Here is a 17497-nt window from a genome sequence, read left to right on the forward strand (position 1 = left end):
TCAATTACCGTCTGGACTCAATGGTTTCTGATTAAAAAAGCCACCAACAGGGACGCCTGGGTGGCTCAGTTGGTTAAGCGACTGCCTTCAGCTCAGGTCATGATCCTGGAGTCCCGGGATCGAGTCCCATATCAGGCTCCCTGCTCAGCAGGGAGTCTGCTTCTCCCTCTGATCCTCCCCTCTCTCATGTGCGTTCTCTCTCACTCATTCTCTCTCTCTCAAATAAATAAATAAAAATCTTAAAAAAAAAAAGAAAAGCCACCAACATTCTTATTGTGGTTCCCTGAATATGTCTTTTCACCTCTGGCTACTTATAAAATTTTCTAACTTTGGTTTTCACTTTATTGACTTTGATGTGACAAGACGTGGTTTTCTTTATATTTATGCTATTTGGGGTTCTGTCACACTTCTTGACACTGTGGGTTGATATCTTTTATCAATTTTAGAAAATTCTTAATCATTATCTCTTCAAACATTTTTTTTCTGTCCCAATCTCTCTCCCCTTTTTTTTTCTAGGTCTACAGTTTTACATATGTTAGGTTAGTGTCACACTCCGTTCCCTTTTTTAAAAACACTTCCTTCTCTTTGTGCTTCAGTTAGGATAATTTCAATTGCCAGTCTTCAAGTTCACTGCTCTTTTTTCTGCTCTGTCTACTCTGGAAAAGCCCACTGAATGAATTCTTCATTTCCTTCTTTTTAATAGTTTCCATTTTTATACTGACATTATCTTCTATTCACGTTTTTCACCTTTGACTAGATTCTTTAATATCTATAGCATAATTATTGTAAAGTCCTTTATTCTAATCCCAACATCTGCATCAACTGTGGGACTATTTCTACTGTTCTTTTTTCTTTCTTTTTTTTTTTTTACTTGATTGCAAGTCACATTTTCCTGCTTCTTCATGTGTTTCATAATTTTTGATTATATGACAGACAATGGTATAAAGAATAGAGATGGAACAAATAATATTTATCTCTAAAAAAAGCACATACTCTTGGCTCTTACTGCTAGAATTTGAATTACCGTAGTCTGTAATTGAGGTGGGGCTTGGCTTTGTTGCTGCTTTTGTTAAATTCCATTCACCACTGGGGTTCAAATATTTTGAGGGTAGGATCCAGACTTTTCAACAGGGCTCGGGATTTGAGCATAGACAAGATTCTAGATGGCTTTACAGCCCAGTCAATAGCATTACAAACTGTGTATCTCTCTCTGCTTTGCTGTCTACCCATCAGCTCTGTGGTTGATGGGGAATTCTCTTTGTATTCCAGCCCTGTCCCCCAATTTTCTGAACCTCTGGAGACATCTTTCTGTCTGTCCTGCTGTGTGTCTGGAGACATCCTGCTGTCCCAGCTTCAGTGGACTGCTACTTTGCACTAAGTGAATGCCCAGTAGCACTTCAATGAGGGATCTCTCTCAGCTCTTCTGCCTTGCCCCAGCCTTTGGTATATTGCCACTGGTACTCCACAAAAGTACTGTAGGAAAGAACTAGAGAGTGCGTATGAACTTGACTGTGACCAGGGTTTCCTGGAATTCTAATCTGCCATGTCAGTCCATGCATGACCGTGAAAAGCTTGGTAAATTTTGACAGGTTTCTTTTTACTCTCAATTATAGTGGATTCCCTTCTTTTTCTGCTGTGCCTCCATGGATATAGACATGAGTCTCTTTCCTATGAAAAGCGCATCTCTTTATGGAATTTATTTAGGTTTCTCTGTGTCCTCAACTCTCTAGCAGGTTAAAAAAAAAAAAAACCACCTATGATTTTGTGGCATATTCACTTTCTTCTCATTGTTGAGACATTAGCCTTAGCAACATATTTATGGACATCTCCTCTGGCAAGGGAAACAAAAGCAAATTAAACTATTGGGAGTACACCGAAATAAAAAGCTTTCACACAATGAAGGAAAACAACAAAACAAAAAGGTAATCTACTGAATGGAAGACGATATTTGTAAATGATATATCATCCAAGAAGAAATTAATATCCAAAATATATAAAGAACTTAATAAAACTCAACACCATCCCCCCCAAAAAATCTGATTAAAAATGGTCAAAGTACCCTCAGTTTGTTTCCTATAGTTAAGAGTCTCTTATGGCATTAAGGAGGGCACTTAATGTAATGAGCACTGGGTGTTATATGCAACTGATGAATCACTAAACTCTACCTCTGAAACTAATAATATACTATATGTTAATTAATTAGATTTAAATTTAAAAAATGGTCAAAGGACCTGAATAGACATTTTTCCAAAGAAAATATACAGATGGGCAACGGATACAAAAAAAGATGCTCAACATCACTCATCATGAGGGAAATGCAAATCAAAACCACAATAAGATATCATCTCACACCACTCAGAGTGGTTAGTATTAAAAAGACAAGAAATAACAAATGTTGGCAAGAATATGGAGAAAAGGGAACCCTGATGCAATGTTGATGGGAATGTGAATTGGTGCAGCCACTGTGGAAAACAACATGGAGGTTCTTCATAAAATTAAAAATAAAAATACCATATGATCCAGAAATTCTACTACTGGGTATTTACCCAAAGAAAATGAAAACACTAATTCAAAAAATATACATACCTCTATGTTTGTTGCAGCATTATTTATAATAGTCAAGATATGGAAGCAACCTAAGTGTCCAATGATAGATGGATGGATAAAGAAGATGTAGTATGTGTGCGTGTGTGTGTGTGTGTGTGTGTGTGTGTATATGTGTATATATATATATATGTGTGTGTGTATATATATATATATATATATACACACACACATATATGATGGAATATTACTCAGTCACAAAAAAAGAATGAAATCTTGCCATTTACAACAACATAGATGGACCTGGAGTCTATTATCCTAAGTGAAATAAGTCAGACAGGAAAAGGCAAATATATGATTTCCTTATATACGGAATCTAAAAAACAAAACAAATGAACAAACAAACAAACCAGACTCTTAAATACAGAGGACAAACTGGTAGTTGCCAGAGGGGATGTGGGTGGGAAGATGAACAAAATAGATGAAGGGGATTAAGAGGTATAAATTTCCAGTTATAAAATAAGTAAGTCATGGAGATGAAAAGTACAGCATAGGGAATATCATCAATAATATTGTAATAACATTGTATGGTGACAGATGGTGACTATACTTATGGTGAGCACCGAGTAATAGATAGAATTGTTGAATCGATATGCTCTACACCTGAAACTAATGTTACACTGTATGTCAATTATACTTCAGTAATAAATTTAAAAAAAAAAGAAAAGAAAATGTAAGTGAAATCATGTCACTCATGTTACTCAAAAATCGCCATGGATTCCATTTCACTCAGAGTAATAGCCAAACTCTTAAATATGGTCTATAAATAAAGTCCTATGATATGGCTCCTTGCAACCTCTCTGACCCTTTCTCTCCTTTTCACTCACTGCTTCTAGCTATGCTGGCCTTCTTGCTATTCCTAAACAAGTCATGGCACACTTCCACACGAAGGCCTTTGTAACTACTGCTCCCTCTGCCTGCAACATTCTTTCCCCATGCTGCAGTGATCTTAGCAGCTCAAAATGACAGATTCTCACAAGTCTGTCAATTAACTAGATGGTGGTTCTGTTGGGTCTCACTTGGGACTCACCTATGAGTTTGCAATCAGCTGACAGCTTGGCTGGGCCTAGAGGATCTGAGATAATCTCTCTCCCACATCTCAGATCTTGGTGCTGCCTGTTGACTGGCCTTCTATCTCTACATGGTCTCCCATAATTTGATATTCTAGCCCATATTCCCTGCATAATACAAGAAGCATTCCAAAAGGGCAAAGGCAGAAGCTTCAAGGTTGCTTGAAGCTTAGAATTTGGAACTCAATGTCTTCCTTGTCAGTTGGTCAAAATAAGTTATATGACCAACCCAGATTTAAACGTGACCTTTTGATGGAACAAGGTGCAAAATGTTGTGAATTCACAATATCACACCCCAGATATTTGCATGGCTCAGTCCCTTCACATGTTTGCTACATGTCATCTTAGAAGTGAGGCCTTCCATGATTCCATATAAAGTAATTACCTTCCCCTCACCTTGGCATTTAATACTCCACACTTTATTTTAGCACCACCTGACATGCATATTTACTTGTTTATTATCTGCCTCCTTCCCACTATCATATAAGCTCTGCCAAGGTAGGAATATCTTCTTTTTGGTTCCCTAATATATCTGCACCACCTTGAACTCTGCCTTGTACATAGTAGGCACTCAATCAAGACCTGCTGAATGAATTCCCTTATTCAAATGAGCATGTACTATAAAATAATAAGGCAAGAATCCAAAGTAACTCAAAAAGCATAATACAAATTCTATGCATGTGAAATATTAGTGGCTTTAGATGTTCTTTGATTTATTCTAAGATTTTGAACAGAACATTTTGTTACATTTCAGTGAGTCCATCTATACAGACTTTAGTCCCTATTTCTTGAATATAATGAGAATGTTTTAATGTTTCAACTCTTCATTAAAAGTTTCTGCTGGGCCCAGAATGTATATGGTCTTGGTAGCTTACCATTCTGGCACCAAATGTGGAAGCTGCAAGATTTAACTGCATAATAACAATAATTTAAGTAAGATTCATATGATTAATAGCATATCCAAGTTTTGCCTACATTAGTGTCTGCTAAGTTTATCATTTCTTCAGAACATAAAAAAAGAAGTTAAAAAAAAAGTCCTATATTAAGTTCAGAATTTAACTGGGAAAAACTCTAAGTAGAAAACACATCAGAAAACAACAGTTTATCAGACATATATGTAAATATGTGTATATAAAAAAAAATAAAAATACTCTGACCTCATCCCTAAATCTACTCAATATAAACAGAATGAGTGAATGCTATAGAGAGGAGAAGATATATACTAGACATCAGTACTGGAACCACTCTCACCATCCCAATCAACTAAAGCACTGTTATCAGGTCTAAAACAGTTTTACCTTCCATGTGGGAAATAGGATTACTTACCTATTAAAAATTCTATTTTCTGTACTAGAATAATAAAACTAGAGACAATAATGTAAATGAGTCAGCTGGTTACCAACAAAAGAATCTTTTCTCTCAGAGAAACGGGTGTGTGATGGTGAAGGGGTGGGAAGGAGACCTGCTTTTTATTGTATATCCTTTTAGGCTCTTTTTTTCTTTTTTTCTTTTTTAAACACATGCATGTAGCACCTCTAAACAAAAAGTAAAAATAAAAACATCAACGCAATTTAAAAAAAGGAATTAATTCCCTCTCTGGCTCTAGACATAGTATATAATCTGAAAGGAAGTTTTCATAAGTGGCATTTTACATAGTACATAGCCCAAGGAAAAATCAGAATAAAATGGCAAGCACTCTATATGCCTTATGTGTTTCATGTATCTGTATTTTATGGCCCATGTGGAAATCACTGCTTCTCTGCCAAACTGACAAAGACCGGGATAGCATCTAAAGATGGTAGGTAGTTTAATCCAATAATGTTAATTTAGGTAGAAGAAAACTTAAAACTAAGAATATAAAAGATTTGCTACCTTAAAACAATTTTTTTAAAACAAGTAAGTAAGTTTTGTGATTTTATTTTATTTTATTTTTTGGTTTTAATTCCAATATATTCAACATACACTGTTATATTAGTTTCAGGGGTACAATGTAGTGATTCAACAATTCTATACATCACCCAGTGCTCATCACAAGGGCACTCCTTAAATCCCCATCACGTATTTCACCCATCCCCTTACCCCCACCCCCCTCCTCCAGAAACTATCAGTTTGTTCTCTATAGTTAAGAGTCTGTTTCTTGATCTCTTTCTTTTTTTTTTTTAAAGATTTTATTTATTTATTTGAGAGAGAGAGAATGAGAGAGAGTGAGCACATGAGAGGGGGGAGGGTCAGAGGGAGAAGCAGACTCCCCGCCGAGCAGGGAGCCCAATGCGGGACTCGATCCAGGGACTCCAGGATCATGACCTGAGCCGAAGGCAGTCGCTTAACCAACTGAGCCACCCAGGCGCCCTCTCTCTCTTTTTCCCGTTGCTGATTTATTTTGTTTCTTAAATTCCACATATGAATGACATCATATGGTATCTGTCTCTCTGATTTATTTTGCTTAGCGTTATACTCTCTAGCTCCATCCATATTGTTGCAAATGGCAAGATTTCATTCTTTTTTATGACTGAATAATATCCCATTGTATATATACACCACCACTTCTTTATCCATTCATCTGTCAATGGACACTTAGACTCTTCCATACTTTGGCTATTGTAAAAAAATGCTGCTATACATGTAGGGGTGCATGTATGCCTTTGAATTAGTTTTTATATTTTTTGAGTAAATACCCAGTAGTGCAATTACTGGATTATAGGGTAGTTCTAGTTTTAACTTTTTGAGGAATTTCCATATTGTTTTCCATAGTTGGCTGTACCAGTTTGCATTACCACCAACAGTGCAAGAGGGTTCCTTTTTCTCCATATTCTTAAACACTTGTTGTTTAAGCTTTGTTATTTTAAAGCAACAAAGTCCTCTTAGGATTCATTTTACTTATACCACATGGATTTAGAGATACATACACTTTTACACTCATGAGTTGTTGATGAACTATTACACCATTGTTTCTGATGTGCTTTCTACTCAGAATTCTTCCAGGTACCTAGATTAAATTCTGATTCTAAGTAGCCATAGTAGTAAAACATACTTTGATAAAGTAAATCTTCACTAGTCAAAACTGCTGCATTAGCCAAATCCTAAACATTAAAGGTTTCTTTCATACCAGTGAAAAAGATTAGGTAGTTTATTTGACTCCCAGCACTGGGGACATTTTCATTCAGGGAAAGGAACTGTTCTCTTCTGCATTAGAAATAGGAACATTACTATAAAAAAAAAATTGATGAATCAAACAGCTGCCAAAAAAAAGAAAAAAAAGGCAGATATACATTAGAAATTCTAATGGTAGGAAAGAGGAAGGGATGGATAAACAAGAGATAACCAGGAATCAGCTTCTGGTCTGAGCACTTCCATGACCTAGCTGTATGACCTTAGTCAACTCTTTTAACCTCTCCAGGACTAATTTTTTCATTTAGAAAAAAGAAAAAGAAGGGAGACATAAAACAAGGAGATTTAAGATTCTCCTTAAGTTAAAAAAGAACCCACAAAACTACAGTTTTGTATTATTAGTAGCATGTTGTTCATTATAGCCCTTGGACCCAAAAAGTTCTCATATAAGAATTATGCCAAAAATGTACTAGCACATGTGAGCAAAGATATTTGTATCTGGACAAGGATGTTCACTGACAGCATTATTTGTATTAGCAAAAGCCTGTGGAAAATGACCAAATGTTCAGTAGACAGCTTGTTAAAGAAATCATAGCATACCTACACAATGGAATACTACAAAGCCATTTAAAAGACTGAGGGAGCAGTAGGAAACAACCTCTAAAATACATGGCCATATGAATAAAGCATGGCACAGATGGTATAAAATATAGTGCGTCTTTTTTTTTTTTCTTCAAGATTTTATTTATTTATTTGACAGAGAGAAACACAGCGAGAAAGGGAACACAAGCAGGGGGAGTGGGAGAGGGAGAAGAGGCTTCCCGCGGAGCAGGGAGCCCGATGTGGGGCTCAATCCCAGGACTCTGGGATCATGGCCTGATCCGAAGGCAGACGCTTAACCGACTGAGCCACCCAGGCGCCCCTATAATGCGTTCTTATCTTGGTTGTTAAGAAGGGGATGTTAACATACACAAAAATGCAAATTTATATACACAGATGGACCTACAGGTATTTTATATATGTATATATAGACACATGCACATATATATTCTTATTAATGCAAAAAATATTTCTAATGCATACACAAGAAACTGGTAGTAGCTGTTGCTTCTGGGAGGGGAACTAGCACTTTAAGGCAGAAGTAAGATTTAAGTTTTTACTGTAAACCACTTTTTCGCTGTCTGATTCTACCATGTGAAGCTTTTATTAAATAAATTAAAAAAAAAACATAAAATTTTTTTAAAAAAATACTTATATTTCCCATACTTTAAATTACCTCAAATACCTTACTTATCAAATATGTGTCTTCTCTGAAAAAAGATTATTATTTTATGCAAAGATTTTTCAGATTACCTTAAAAAGCCTGGGAAACACATCTGCTGGTTGTCCACGAATCACAAACAAACGAGAATTTAATTTTCGCAGATTGGCATCAAGGTCTTCAAGACATTGAAGCAAAAATCTACAGAGAAAAATATTATTAAAATTCTTAAACATGTATACTTAGAAGATATAAAGTATTACAAAATCACGTTATTCTAAAAACTGACATGCCAACCCCATAATTTTATTACCTCTTATTATCTTATTATTTCTAACTGATCTGTAAATTACTGTTTCCAGAGATCATACTTACAATTTTCTTACTACAACACAAGTTTCTCAGTATTTTAATGAAATTCCTAAATTAAATCACTAACTTCCATTAAATAATAGTGAGTGAATGTTAGCAAGGTTTAATTTGTAAGCATAAAAATTATATAAATTAAATGAATTGATTTCATTGTTTCATTGATGAAATGAACTCAAGTTCAAACAGAAAAGCCACATTGAAAAATCTAGAACATTTTTCTACTGAAAAAAATGGAAATATCCTATTTAATCACTCTGAGCAAGTGAATAATTTAAGAATTTGAGTATTAGGGGATACTGTAATCATCTATGAGAGAGAAAACATGTCTATATTCAAGTTTCTTATCTAATTAAAGAAACTGATTAAATAGACATGAAATTATGTGGCATAACTCTGAACGCCAGATTAATTAAAAAAGAAAAATTCCATGCAACAGGTGGGCTTTTCTCAATGAAGTAAGTACCAACAAGGCTTACACATGATAGTATGTTGAGAAATTCTGGGGTAGTACCGGAAGACTGCTCACTGTGCATCTTTTATTGTAAAGAAATGGAGCAGTCTCCAAGAGGAAATCTGAAAGAGAGGTCATCCCTGGAAAATTCAACCTCACTATTTGCCTCATTTCATCTAGATTCTCTTCCCCTCAGCTGGACATACCTTATTTCCTCTTTACTCTGCTCCTTTCATGTATCTGAACTTAAGGTTAAATATGTGTCTGCCTTTTCCACAGGCCATGTGTTCTCTGAGAATAGTGATTGTGTTTACTTATGAGGAGAAGCTAATACGAATGAAAAGGCACATTTCAGAAATGCATTGTCCAATATGGTAGCCACTATGCACATATAGCCATTTAAATTTAATCAACAATTCAGTTTCTCAGTCACACTTGCCATATTTCAAGGCCTCTGAACAGCCACATGTGTGCCTATTAGTTACCATATTGGACAGCACAGGTGAAGAACATTTCTATCACTGCAGAAAGTTCTACCAGACACCATTATTCTAGGAGGCTGTTCAGTTCAGATCATTTGCCTATTCTGATACTATCATTTCATCAAGAAAGTTTTGTTAATTTTTTACAGTTGTAGTTATTACTGACATCAGTATACCTAGTCAAGTTTGATACTCTTTTCTATTTAGGAGCCATCATCTCTATGGGTGTGGGAACTCGTGAGGACTCATTACTATATATATCACCTTTATTTTTTTTTAAAGATTCTATTTATTTATTTGCCAGAGAGAGAAAGCACAAGCAGGGGGAGTGGCAGGCAGTGAGAGAAGCAGGCGCTGAGCAAGGAGCCAACATGGGACTTGATCCAAGGACCCTGGGATCACAACTTGAGCCGAAGGCAGATACTTAACCGACTGAGCCACCCAGGTATCCCCCATCATATCACCTTTAGTAAGTTGCACAATTGTCTTTAAACAAATAGAAAACAAATCTTTCTATCTTCACATTTATATTTCACCTCACCCCTGTTCTGTTTGGGTTTGGAGCCATCGCCCTAACACTGACCCCTACCCTCAACTTACCACTACAAATGTGCAAATACTCTGGGGGAGAAGATTGTTGTTATTTTTATACCAATACAAAAGTACCTGAATTTTATAAAATTATCCATAACTATGAATATTTTTCATGTTTGGTGATAAATGTTTATTACAAAACATCTAGTTTTATGTATTTGCTTGGCAAAAGAGTTTTTAGACACTGTAGCAGTCAGATAAAAAATTAAGAGGTTGAATGAACTAGCAATTTTAAGTTTTCTTAAATTTAAACAGTACAAAACTAAAATGTCCTGGAAGGATAATCCAAGGCAGAGATCATTCTCAAATCTCTTTTGTGCCATTAGTTTCAGAATGGAAATGTTTCCATATGGTACAAGCAGGTCAAGGATAGATGGGAAAAAATGGGAAAAGAAAAAAATCTGATTAATGCATAAAATGAACAAGCCTGGATTAATTAATAATTGGCCTTTTATTTTTCCCTTTCTTGTTCACAGGCTAAGCATTCTTAATACTTTTCAATAAACACCCTATGAACCAAACATTGGAGAGAATGATATGAACTGAAGCAATGTCTTACAATGGAAAATGCAACCAAAGAATTAGTTTTGCTTTGGTACTGCATAAAACAAAGGAATAGATATATTTAAATATGGTGTTTTTCTTCCATAGTATGATATTTTTCTTCCACAGATGTTATCATTTATATCATTGTAATTTCACATAAAAATTAGAGAAGTACAGTGGACTCAAATATAGGTACTTTATTTTTTTTAAAGATTAAAAAATTTTTTTTATTTATTTGACAGACAGAAAGATAGCGAGAGCAGGAACACAAGCAGAGGGAGTGGGAGAGGGAGAAGTAGGCTTCTCGTGGAGCAGGGAGCCTGATGTGGGGCTCGATCCCAGGACCCTGGGATCATGACCTGAGCTGAAGGCAGATGCTTAAAGACTGAGCCACCCAGATGCCAAATATAGATACTTTAAAAAAGAACATTGTACCTTTCCACTGTGACTTCTGAAACCAAATGCATATATTTTTTTCATAAAATAAAATTTACTTTGCACATATTTACTTATGTTATATGTACATAAGAAAATTATTAGAAGAATACTTACCAAGCTGTTAATAATAGCTACCTTTGGGGAGTGGGAATCTGGGGTGGGACTGAAGATGAAACAGGCTTTTTTTTTTTTTTACTTCATAAAAAGTATAAAATTGATAATGAGCATACACTCTTTCAGAGTAAAACAAACTGAGAAATACTGTATCTACTATAAACAAGGTTTAATACAGAGTGAACATCTTTTCAAAGCAAGAGACATACCTCTATGGCATCAATTTTGTTGGTTTCATGGTATTCCATTACATGGATATCACATAATTTAACAACTCTAGCAACAAATTACTATCCTTCAATCAATCCTGAAAAGTTCTAATTTCCTTATCTTTATGGCGGGGATAGTAATAGGACCCATATCACAGCATGTTGTGAGAATTAAATTAACTAATATATGTGAAGCTCTCAGAACAGTGCCTGATCCATAATAAGCACAATTACCTGTTATCTATTATTTTTGGTCCTCTCCTTCCTAGCACTTCTGTTCTTGGTATAATAATTCTAGCCCTTATTATCTCTTGCTGGCATTATTTATTGCAATGTCTTAAAATACATTTTCCTACCAACATCTCTTCCCCACTCTAATCCATTTTATACGGTACACCAAATCTTTCTGACGCACACTTTCCTGTACAAAGGTCTTCAAAAATTCATTCCCTAAAACACATAATTTTGTTTGGCCACTAACTTAGGGTTCCAGGTTCATTTCTTACTATTCCCCCTTCCTTCTCACCAAACCAAACTACTCTTTTTGCCACATATCCACTCTTCTGGAATTTGCTCCATGATCTTCCCTCAGCCTAGAATACCTTTCCCAATTTCCATCTCTTCAAGTTCATATACAACTAATCTTCAGTCTTCCAACTGAAAGTAATTTCTCCATCATCTAAACTATTAAAGGACATATGGAACTCATCCTCGAGAAACGTTCACATTGTACTTTACATTACAGCTATCATATATACACAGCACCTTCTCCTTCTGATGGATTCCAAATTAGTATGTGTGTCTCATTCCTAACTATGCAGTTTTCTTAATGTGTGTTTTGGTTTCTACATTTGGCAAACAAATATCATGTGATCAATACAATCTGTTGAAAAGATTAGAAATAGGATTAAAAAAAACCCCATAGAGTTGTCTTGTATGACTGTTGAAAAACTAGAAACACACACACACACAAAAAAAAGAAAAACTAGAAGCACTATAAAATCACCTAGTAGAATTACTAGCACTTGGTAGATATTCATCAGCATAAGTTGGTAGCGTAAGTTATCATTATTCTCCTCTTGGAATAATTTATATTTCCAAAAAAAGGAACACATATTTCTATATAAATACCTGGGAATGAGAACATAAGACAATTAATTAGTTGGATGCCTACATCTACACACATAATTGTCTTGGATTCATAATTTCTCCTGAATGTGACTTTGAACAAAGGTTCAATGAAAATCTTTCCCAGTGACAAGGCAAATGCGAACATGAATAAGTATATAACAGGAGCAAGGGAAACAAAAGCAAAAATAAACTATTGGGACTACATCTTGGGACTTCTCTTCTTCACTCCACTCCACAGTGAAGGGAAACAATCAACAAAACTAAAAGACAACTTATTGAATGGAAGAAGATATTTGCAAATGACATATCCAATAAAGGGTTAGTACCCAAAATATATAAAGAACCGATACAACTCAACACCCAAAAACCAAATAATCCAATTAACAATGGGCAGAAGAAATGAACAAACGTCTCTTCAAAGAAGACATATAAATGGCCAACAGACACATGAAAAGATGCTCAACATCATGCATCATCAGGGAAATGCAAAACAAAACCACAATGACATACCCCTCACACCTGTCAGAATGGCTAAAGTCAAAAACTCAAGAAACAAGTGTTGGTGAGGATGTGGAGAAAAAGGAACTTTTGTGCACTGGTGTGGGAATGCAAACTGGTGCAGTCATTTTGGAAGACAGTACAGAGGTTCCTCATAAAATTAAAAATAGAACAACCTTATAATCAAGTAATTGCACTACTGGGTATTTACCCAAAAAATACACTAATTCAAAGGGATACATGCACCCTTGTTTACTGAAGCATTATTTACAATAACCAAACAATGGAATCAGCCCAAGTGTTGATCAATAGATGGATAAAGAAGATATACAGATATGCATATATCATGGAATATTACTCAGCCATAAAAAAGAATGAAATCTTGCCATTTGCAACAACATGGATAGATCTAGAAAGTATAATGCTAAGTGAAATAAGCCAGTCAGAGAAAAACAAATACCATATAATTTCACTCATATGTGGAATTTAAGAAATAATACAAATGAACAAAGGGGCAAGGGGAGAAAAAAACAAACCAAAAAACAGACTCTTAACTACACAGAATGAACAAATGGCTTCCAGAGGGGAGGTCGGTGGGGGAATGGGTGAAATAGGGAAGGGGATGGAGAGTACACTTATCTTGATGACCACTGAGTAATATCTGGAATTGTTGAATCACTAAATTTATACCTGAAATGAATATAACACTGTAATATTAACACTGGATACAAAACTTTTCTATATATATCTCAAGATATAGTACAATTAAGATCCTGAATCAACTAATCTCTAAGTATATAATTCCTCCTTGATAATACCATAAAATGAAACCTCTAATATCCTAGGTTCAAAGTATCAACTCATTGACATACAAGATTTCTTTTCAGTGCTGAAGGGATAGTGTTACTTGAAAGGGTGCTATATAAAATCTGACCTTTCATCCTTTACCCTTAACTGGGAAGAGTGAGTTCTGTCAGAGTTCAGATTCAGTGTGTTCCAGAGAACACACCAATTTCAGCCTTTATATATTACGGTTACATGTGCCTCAGAACAGGCATCCAATATTCAATGGAATAATTCAATATAATACATTGAAAATACACAGGGTACACTTTTAACAGGAATATATGTTCAGATCTTCTCTTAATATGGCATATTACTATACCCATTTGGAGGCTCAGTTAATAATGCTATTAACTACATGCAACAAATTACTTTTAAAGGCCAAACAGTAGTAAAACTCACTACATCTCTTTGCATAACTGTATTACCTACATAGAACCACAGTTCTCTTGTTATTTAATTGCATTACTAATTTGCATCACTTCAAAATAGAAAGGGTGTTAAGAAAATATACTTCTTCAGTTTAAACATATTAAAGACTTAAAAAAAAATCTCCAGAGATCACTAATTTATTGCTAAAAAAAAAAAGTTACACGCAGTGAGTTTCCTTATACCATTTCCAACAGATGATTTCAACATGAATCAACAGAAACAGTTTCTTAAAGTAGGTCATTGCTATAGCAACCAGTGGGTGGTTTGGTATACTCCCCATCACAATGACCTACTTTCTAGCCTGTGCTAGAATAGCTTTATATAACCAGAATTTCTAGTTCTGTCTATAAAATAGTCTAAAAAAGGCAATGATGAGATACAACATAATCCCACGGTTGTTGAAAACAAGGCATACAAATTAACATGTATCATACCAGAATAAAGCCATCTGGTTCTGCACTTTAGTTTATAAAATATATCTTATCACATGCTCAAAGATGAAAAATACACTTAGAATATCTGAATCAAAACAATTCATTGCTAATCCTAAAGAACTAATTTAAGGAATATAAATTAAAATTAAAATCACATGTAAAATACCTTCTGTCCTCTGCATGAACAATAGTCAAATTTTTAAAAATTGAAGTTCTGGACATATTAATTATAATGAAAACAAGTAAAGAATCTTAGTCATTAACCAAAGTCTATGATGTTTTATTAGAAAATTTTAAAATTATAAATAGCAATTTGCCTCTCTATAAATTGAATAAAGTTTGCATATACTTTTTTCTGGTTTGTAACAAATTTTTGGTGCTTTCATCTAACTTAATCATTATTCAAATTGTCAGAATACTTTGTGATACACATTTCCCCTAAAGAGAATAGCTTCGGGGCGTATGGGTGGCTCATTTGGTTAAGCGTCTGCCTTTGGATGGCTCAGGTCATGACCCCAGGGGTCCTGGAATGGAGCCCCATGTCAGGCTCCTCAGCAGGGAGCCTGCTTCTCCCTCTCCCTCTGTCTCTGCCCTTCCTTCCCACTCATGTTCTCTTTCAAATAAATAAAATCTTAAAAGAGAGAGAGAGAGAGAATACTTTAATGTTCTATAAAGACTAAATGTATATTTTTAAAGTAAATTTTTTATTTTGCCAGGCTCTAATAGTCGTAAAACAGTGAACTTATAACATGACACAATGTTGCTTTTTAAATAGATTTTATTTATTTGAGTGAGCGAGAGCAAGTGAGAGAGAGAGAGAGAGAAAGAGAGCACACAGGCCAGGGGAGAGGCAGAGGGAGAGAGAGAAGCAGGCTCCCCACAAGCAGGGAGCCCAAAGCGGGGCTTGATTCCAGGACCCTGGGATCATGACCTGAGCCGAAGGCAGCCGCTTAACCATCTGAGCCACCCAGGTGCCCCACAATGTTGCTTTTTATAACAAATATTTTGCAGTGCTCTCTTCTAAATTCTGAAATTTAAATAAAAATTTGAAAGAAATTATAGATAAAATAACATATCTATATGTACAAATTTAAAGCATTAATGTAATGCTTTACTGTAATATATGGCAGAAATTAAAGGAAGGTCATTTATATTTTAAAAAGGAGGAACATGTACTTCCAAATGTAAATATCTGAGTATGACAAAAGAAGACAATGAATTAGATGGCTGCCTACACCTACATCCAGAATCATTTTAAATTCAATAGCTACAAAAACGGACTGACATTTATATTAATGGTGACTCAAACACCATGAGTGGCACTGCCTTTGGTGACATGATTTTCTGTAATGTTGAGCAAGACTTAGTAAAATTCTGGACAAAACAAAGTACAATCTTTCCTTGATTTACAAAGGTGATAAATATATTCTGGTAAAACTCAATATATATCACTCAGTGTGTGTGTGCATGTGTGTGTGTATATATATATATATATATATATGCACACACACTCAGTATATATATTAAATATATATATCTTATTTCATAAGAAATACCTAGCATTTACATATAAAAATGGATTTAGGCTCTAGATTCAGAGAATTATAAGTTTTTCACTTACATGTAACATCTGGTAGAATATATGAAAGTTATTGGCACTCAAGACAATAATTTATCCTGAGAGACTATCCTGAGCATCGCAAGAAGTCTTTCATTCTTGGTCTTTCTTCACTAATTCCACTGGTGCCCTCCAATCATTGTGAAGAACAAAAATGCCCCCACAAATTCCTAAAACATCTCTAAGGAGTTTAAAGATTTATTTGTCAGAAAGAGAGAGAGAGCGTGCAAGAGTGAGTGTGCACAAGCAGCGGGAGCAGTAGACAGAGGGAGAAGCAGGCTCCCTGCTGAGCAGGGAGCCCGATGCGGGACACAATCCCAGGACCCTGGGATCGTGACCTGAGCCGAAGGCAGACGCTTAACTGACTGAGCCACCCAGGCATCCCAGGAGTGATATTATTCATTATTCACATAATTTCACTGATTTGAGAGATACAAGATAAGTGATAGGTATGTCCAATACTCGAGCTGAAAATCTAGAAAAGAAACTTAAAAATATACATGATGTATATGCATGAATATAACAGAACCTGCCAGGTAGAATGTAATATATATTATAAGAGATATGTATGGATAACATTAATATTGCTTTTAAAAATCAAGAGGGATAAATCACTTCTGGATTTCTCTTTTTGAGATGGGGAAAAATTTAGGCAAAAATTTCAAAGATGTGCTGATTGTAGAGAGAGGCCTTCCAATATTAATATAATTTTAATAGGCAGAGATAGGGAGGGAGAATTACTGACTGCTGGACTGTAACGTCCTTAAAGACTAGGACTAGATCTCTCTCCCTCTGCCTGTCATTCCACCCCCTCCCCCGCTTGTGCGCACTCTCTCTCTCTGACAAATAAATAAATAAATCTAAAAAAAAAAAAGATGGACTAGATCTCATTCACCACTTTCCACTGCCTAGACAATGCTAATATATAGCAGAAGTTAAAAAAATATTTATCTAATAACCTACCAAATAAATTCATGAAGGCAAGAGAAAGGGAGTTTTTTTTCAAGTTTTTATTTAAATTCTACTTAGTTAACATACAATGTAATATTAGTTTCAGGTGTACAATATAGTGACTCAACACTTCCATACAACACCCAGTGCTTATTACAACAAGTGCACTCCTTAATCCATATCACCTATTTAACCCATCCCCCGATCCACCTCCCCTCTGGTAACCATCAGTTTATTCTCTACAGTTAAGAATCTATTTCTTAAAAAAAAAAAAAAATCTGTTTCTTGGTTTGCCTCTTTGTCCCTCTTTGCTTATTTGCTTTGTTTCTTCAATTGCACAT

General features: G+C 35.1%; 1 protein-coding gene across 3 annotated transcripts in view; it reads right to left on the reverse strand.

The window, feature by feature from the left end:
- Positions 1-17497, reverse strand: part of CRY1 (cryptochrome circadian regulator 1) — a 111820-nt gene that overhangs the window by 45954 nt on the left and 48369 nt on the right. For all 3 annotated transcript variants that reach the window (XM_032416180.1, XM_032416179.1, XM_032416178.1), the window contains exon 2: positions 8136-8244. In XM_032416180.1, coding sequence (XP_032272071.1) covers positions 8136-8244 — 109 coding nt within the window. The remainder of the gene's footprint in view (positions 1-8135; positions 8245-17497) is intronic.

The sequence above is a fragment of the Phoca vitulina genome, unplaced genomic scaffold (assembly GCF_004348235.1).
Source record: "Phoca vitulina isolate PV1807 unplaced genomic scaffold, GSC_HSeal_1.0 scaffold19, whole genome shotgun sequence".
Taxonomy (NCBI): Eukaryota; Metazoa; Chordata; class Mammalia; order Carnivora; family Phocidae; genus Phoca; species Phoca vitulina.